Below are 7,506 nucleotides of genomic sequence, written 5' to 3' on the forward strand. Positions count from 1 at the left end.
CCTCAACAGCTGCCACTGATCAGGAGTCCCTCTCCTGCCGCAGGACTGACGCCAGGACTTGGCACAGTCCATTTGTAGTTGTAATTAAAGTAAAAAAAAAAAAAAAAAAAAAAAAAAAAATAAAAATAAAAAATAAAAAAAAAAAAAAAAAATATATATATATATATATATATATATATATATATATATATATATATATATATATATATATATACATCTAGACTTGCGGATTAATGGTTAATGGGAGCGCGTGCGCTTATTGCGTGTATACCTCTGTGTGTGTATTTTATCATGTTTACAGAGGAACAGGTGCATAGAATAAATTCTTCTTCTTCAACTGGCTTTTCCTTGTTCATCATGGGTCGTCGGTGCGGATCATTTTTCTATCCACATCATATTATTAGAATGGCAGCTTCGTATTAAGGCCGGATGCCCTTCCTGACGCTGATAAATAGAATAAAAAATAAATAAAAAAGATAAATAAAATAAAAAATAAATAAAAAAGATACATAGAATAAAAATAAATAAAAAAGATACACAAAAAAGATACATACAAAAATAAATAAGTAAATATAAAAAGATAAAAAAATAAAAGATAATAAAATATATATATACATCTAGACATGCGTGGATGTGTGTGCGTATGTATGGTTTCTGTGTGCGTAAAAAAATAATGGGAGCGCGTGCGCTTATTGCGTGTATACCTGTGTGTGTATGTGTGTTTTATCATGTTTACAGAGTAACAGGTGAATAAAATAAATAATAAGAAATGAGACATCGTTTAAACTGCCAAATGCCGCCCGATGTTCCAATTGTCTGTCGTTAACTTGGTGTATAGTTTAGGAGTGAAATGAGGAGTGTCGAGCCGTAGACTTTTACGCCTACAGAGATAATAAGGCTGAAAAATGGTGCGAAAAAAAATATAGCTCTTAAGTACTTAATAAAAAATGAGCGTTCTTAATTAGTCATTTGAAATTTAGCGCTCTTAATTAATCAATTACAATTTAGCTCGTGCATAGAACTCTCCATCAGAGGCTCCCGCGGTTTTTACAAAAAAGAAAGAAAATCAAAAACATCAGTAGAGAGGCAAGCGAGAGGCCTGGTGTTAGCCCTTTTGTTGGCGTTCACATAAACGGTTATATTTTAGTTCTATTATCCCGTTTGGCCAGCTTGTCCTCTGCCATGAAGCACCTCGACAGAGCCACAGCGAGAGTGAAGACGAAAGCGAGGATGAGTCGGAGGACGAGAGTCAGATCGAAGTCTCCTGCTCCGTCGCCGGCAGTGCCTCCGACTTGCCCACCCAAGACGTGTCGCTAGGTGAAGCAATGGAGCGCGGGCGTTGCGCCTAAAATAAAAAAAATATATTAATCATAGATAAATATATAATATAATAATAAAATACTCATATATATATAAATTTATTTTTATTAATAATATTATATTTTAGTTGCTACAAATCCGCCGGCTTCCGTCTGCAAATTGAAGATCCTCGAAGAGCCAAGCGAGACGTTTGACCCCGCAAAACGACTAGTGGAGGAACAAGTCGTCTTGACTCCTGCTTCCGCGCCATCTCTCAGACTTGCACCTCAGACCCGCAGAGTGAGGCAATACGAGGCAAGAAAGACGGAAAACGAGAGTATTTCAAGCCATAGAAACTGTGCAGCATCCTCGACTTCTAACCAGTACTTCACTAGTGACTATAGAATCGTGGTGATATAATAATATTTACAATATATATAATCTATGTTCCAGCTGAAATTTCTATATTATGGTTAATTTATATAATAGAAGTATTGATAAGAATAATGACTATTTGTGATGGGTAAGGTATGATTATGCATATTTTCAAAGTTGCCGTCAACGCGCAAGTTCTGATATAAATGCGGAAAATACCAAGATCGACGTACTTTGATTTCCATGAACGTACTATTATAACAATCGCTGACTACACTGTGCTTACATCAAAGTTCTAACAGTTAAAACTAAGCTACCAATATTATGTGTCAAATAAGCTAATAAAGAAGTTAATTGATCCGGAAATATGACAAGTATTTAATGCTTGGTGAGTAAAGCTTAATGCATCGATTTAATTATGGTTGAAGTTAGATATATTTATAATATAATAAATTATATAAGATATACTTTATGATATTATAAAGTATATATTATTAAATAATTCGCGCCTAAATAAGTAAATCTCGTCTAACAATAAAACTAAGATCACTACCATAATTACAGACAAATAACTACAAAAATACCATGACCAAACACAATTGAATATATTATATAGTTATAACACTATAATATATGATTATATATTATGGTGTTTTGAATATATACATATAATTATAATATATATATATATATATATATAATAGTATATATATATATATATATAACTAATCCCCTACGAATAAGGCTAAATCTCGCAAACACTACAACCGTATATACATCATACACGACACACACACACACACACAGACCACACAAACATCACACATATAATATAAATATATATTATCATATATCTATATATTATATATATGGGATGGTTTGTGTGTGTGCATATATATACATATAATTATACATATATATATATATATATATATATATATATATATATATATATATATATATATATACAATATATATACTGCATATATATATATTCGTGCCAGCTCCGTCGTCAGACACTCCCCCGATTTTTCTCATCGTCTATGAACTCGTCGTTGATCCACTACCAACTTCATGTCGTGACGAAATGTTCATGTATAATTCTGGAAAATTGCTAAAGGCCCGAGGTGATAGTTACTGCTACAAATGAGAGCATTGGGTCCGCATTAAAGAAAATTATACTTTGGGGGATTATTTTTAATTGAGGGTATTCGGTTTGAAAGTTTTTTATCCATTAACTTTCTAGATGCGATCCCTTAGCCATTTCGATATTTATATATATATATATATATATATATATATATCGTTTATTTTGTTTTTATTTTTGCTTTAGTATTTCATTTTTTAATGCATTTTTGTCGTAAGTATTTCCATTTTAATTCCCATATTTTATTAATTTTAGAATGGTTAGTTTTTAAGTCTAGGGATATTTTATTAGAGCACATATGCAACATTTTACTTCCTAAAATGTGGAGCGCCCGTGAGAGAACCGTCGGCCAAGGAAATGGGCGGGTCAGAGTTGATCTAGCCGCCTTAGGTGGTGACGGTCGGGTCTTCTGCTCGAGGGGGTGATGGGGCAAGGAGGCCGGAGAGACAGGGTTCAGCTGGTCGGCGTAAGTGGTTGTGTACGCGCGGTGGTAGACAGGTCGTAGGGGGCAGGCTAGCAGTTTAGAGCCATTATTAGGAAATCCCGGTGCCTCTTTATTTTATATTGTTCATCTATTTTACATTGTTCCTTATTTTATTTTGTGCTTTTCAAGTAATTCCAATTTTTATTAATGCTGAAATAACCCCCTCCCCCATGGTTCAACCATTTACCATTTTACTGTTTTTTATTTTTTTTTAAATATACTCCTGATTTGAACCCTTATTAATGTTTCAATGAGTTCCTCACCAATATGATTATTGTAAAGGTAAAGGAAAGGCAATGTAAACATGTGTGGAGTTAAAAGGATCGGCGACTTGGAAATATTAAGATATAATTCAATTATATTCTGAGATTTTATAGGTAATTATAATAAACCTTTCACTAAGAATATACGCCTGTAAAGGTAACCAAAAGGGACTAGAACGAATCGATAAATAACGAGAAATGAAACCTAATGATAAAGACCCTCACTAATAACAATGACAAATGAAAGGAATGAATGATTTTCAACTTGGAAATAATAAATTATAATGAAAAGTCACTACCTCCTTAAATGGTAAGTGGGCCTAAAATTGAAAGCCAGGTGCGAAAATAAAGTAGAAGATTCGATAAAACGAGGTTCCCTTGCCGGAGAATTTGTTTATCAACAAATCGGAGCAGGTACGTTTGAAGTCTAAAAAGAGGAAAGCAGCGATTTGAGCATTGTGGGCGCCCGATCACTAAAGACCCCCGCGCACGGGGACGCTAGTTGGGTTGTTAACGGAGGAATTGCATACAAACGTTGTTGTGAACGATCTGCAGAGGGATTTCACTCAAATACTGTTGGACGAAGCATTTAGGTACAGCTTCCTAATTACGCCTGAGCAAAGTCGAGACTCGCGAGTGTGAGGTGTACTCGCGTGCGCGTCCTCCCCCTCGGTTTAAACACGCTTACCAACTCTGTCATACACGTACTCCACACACACACGCATGCACACACACGTTCTATCTTTCTGCACATACTCTTGTATTCGTATCTCACACACACACGCACATATACGCTCAGGTGTGTAAGCCACAAGGGAAGGCCTATGTACGTAATCAAAAAACAACTATAATTGGTGCCGCAGGTCGTCCGCTGGGTTCTCGCGCGCACCTAACGCTACATACATACATATATATATATATATATATATATATGTATATATATATATATATATATATATATATATATATATATATATATATATGGCTTGGCCACCCAGTGGTTAGATAGGCATTCGAGGTGAAGTTCCTTGCCCAAGGGAACAACGCGCCGGCCGGTGACTCGAACCCTTGAACTCAGATTGCCGTCGTGACAGTCCGACGCTCTAACCATTCGGTCACCGCAGCCCCCATATATATATACATATATATATATATATACATATATATAATATATATTATATATATACATATATATACATATATATATGTATATGGGGACGCGGTGGCCGAATGTTTAGAGCGTCGGACTCAAGACTGTCACGACGGTAATCTGAGTTCGAGGGTTCGAGTCACCGGCCGGCGCGTTGTTTCCTTGGGCAAGAACTTTACCTCGATTGCCTGCCTAGCCACTGGGTGGCCAAGTTCAGCCCAAGTCCGTGCCGGGTAAATAGAGATGGTGACTCGATAAAAAAAAAAAAAAAAAAAAAAACACCGGGCGGAAGGCAATAGCAAACCACCGCTCTAAATTGCCAAGATAAATCATGGAAGCCCATGATCGCCAAGGCCGCTGTGGCCGAATGGTTAGAGCATCGGACTCAAGACTGTCACGACGGCAATCTGAGTTCGAGGGTTCGAGTCACGGCCGGAGCGTTGTTCCCTTGGGCAAGGAACTTCACCTTGATTGCCTACCTAGCCACTGGGTGGCCAAGCCAGCCCAAGTCAGTGCTGGTCCCAAGCCCGGATAAAATAAAGAGAATTATTACCTAAAAAAAAAAGGTAACACCGGCACTCTCCGTGGAAAGGATCTGGGGACCCTACCACGTACTCACTCCAAGAGCATCACAACATGAAAACTACCATTAAGTATCATGCTGTGACCACGGCGGCTCAAACATGAACCTACCGTTAAAAGAAGAAGAATATGTATATATATTTATTTATTTATATATATATATATATATGAACCGCATTCATATCGTGTCTTCGTCAGAAATGCATGTATTTCTGATGAAGACACAATCGAAACCGGTCAAATACATCTCTTGTATTGTAAAGATTTTCATTCTCATTCATACCTTAATATATATATATATATATAATATATATAATATATATGTATGTATATATATATACATACATATGTATGTATATATATGTTTATATATATATATATTTATTTGTATATATGTATATATATACATATGTATATATATACATACACACAAATACACACACACACACACACACACACACACACACACACACATATATATATATAGGGAGAGAGAGGGAGAGGGGGACGGAGAGAGAGAAAAGGTATAGATAGACAGACAGAGAAAGAGGGAAAGAGAGAGTGATGAGTGAGAGAAGAGCAGAGAGAGTCGCAGAGAGCGAGAGAGAGAGAGAGAGAGAGAGAGAGAGAGAGAGAGAGAGAGAAAATGAATAAAAAAAGCATTCACAAACCAATTTTTTTTTATTCTCCGCGCGCGTATTTGTTAGCGTATATGTATATATATTATTATTGTTATTATTATTATTATTATAATTATTATTATTTTAATAATAATAACAATAATAATAATGATAATGAATATAATAATGATGATAATAATATAATAATAATATAATAATAGTAATAATGATAAAATAATAATAATAATAATAATGATAATAATAACAAATAAATAATAATAATATAATAATAATAATAATAATAAATAATAATAAATAATATAATAATAATACCAATAATAATAATAATAATAATAATATAAATAATAATATAATGATAATAAATAATAATAACATAGTAATAATATATAATAATATAATAATAATATATAATAATAATAATAATGATAATGATAATAATAATAATAATAATAATATAACAATAATTATGATAATAACGATAATGACAACAACAACAACAACAACAACAGTAATAATAATAATAATAATAATAATAATAATAATAATAATAATAATGATAATAATAATAATAATATAACAATAATTATGATAATAACGATAATGACAAGGAAATGATCAATATTATCTCTGGAGAATCGTTCATCAGGAATATTCAAATAAAACAACTAGCAGAGTCGGCCTTATTGTCGTTATTGTTTATCATTATTGTGATTGCAGAGACGTGGCTAAACCGTCTTTCTGACGGCGGTGTTAAGTCCCTTAAAGCCCAGGGGGATGTCTCTCGGCCGAACGGTATTTCTACCGCCGTATTGCAGCCTGTTGCTGCCGCTCTGCATAGCTGCCGACCAGAGTGACCTCTGACCTCGCGAGGGGGACGTCGTCTCCGTGGAGAACACTCGTGAACCGCCAAACACGAGCAGGTGTCAGAAACACCTGTTAACTTTTCCCGAGGCTAAAGAAGGTTTCCTCTGGTCTCGATCCTGGGTCCTGCAACGTGCAAGTCAGAGACGTTGCCGATGCCGCCACCAGGATCTAAAAATCCAGACGGAAATCGGGCCTTTTATATTCCCAACTCGGAAGAAGACACGCGACCGATCCCGAAAGGATATGTAGTTTAGATACCCCTGATTTCGTTATTCAGAGAAAAGGAAATTTTGCCAATGTATTTACAGAAAACGTAAAGATGCAAAGCGGGACGGAGTAATTCATTCAAATGCCATACCGCTCCATCAAAAAAATCTTGTCTTGGGGCTTCTGTCTCTAACTCTATGTAATTGTATGTTTGACTTGCCTTCTGTTACTTTTTCTAATTCTTCTGTCATTTCTTTATTTTCATTATGCTGATATTTTAATGCTTTCTAACACTGTCATACATCCCCAAACGCTACCTACCGTAGCAAAATAAAAAATTAGTTATCCCTCTTTACTATTCAAAGAAAACGATAATTTCTTATTCTATTCAAAGAAAGCGAATATTTTTTATGGGAGACATTTTCATTTACTCGTTTTCTACAGTCTCAAAACATGTATTTCACGTTGTTTCTTTAAAACAAAACTTTCTAATT

The 7,506-nt window shown here is 34.7% G+C and overlaps 1 protein-coding gene across 1 annotated transcript in view; it reads left to right on the plus strand.

Moving 5' to 3' along the window:
- LOC119580452 (serine/threonine-protein kinase shk2-like) overlaps window positions 1–19 on the plus strand; it is a 726-nt gene extending 707 nt beyond the window's left edge. Inside the window, exon 2 of the mRNA XM_037928603.1 lies at window positions 1–19. This exon is cut by the window's left edge and continues 456 nt beyond it. Within this exon, the coding sequence (XP_037784531.1) occupies window positions 1–19 (19 nt within the window).
- The last annotated feature ends 7,487 nt before the right edge of the window (window positions 20–7,506 follow it).

Source organism: Penaeus monodon, chromosome 13, assembly GCF_015228065.2.
Source record: "Penaeus monodon isolate SGIC_2016 chromosome 13, NSTDA_Pmon_1, whole genome shotgun sequence".
In the NCBI taxonomy this organism is placed as follows: domain Eukaryota; kingdom Metazoa; phylum Arthropoda; class Malacostraca; order Decapoda; family Penaeidae; genus Penaeus; species Penaeus monodon.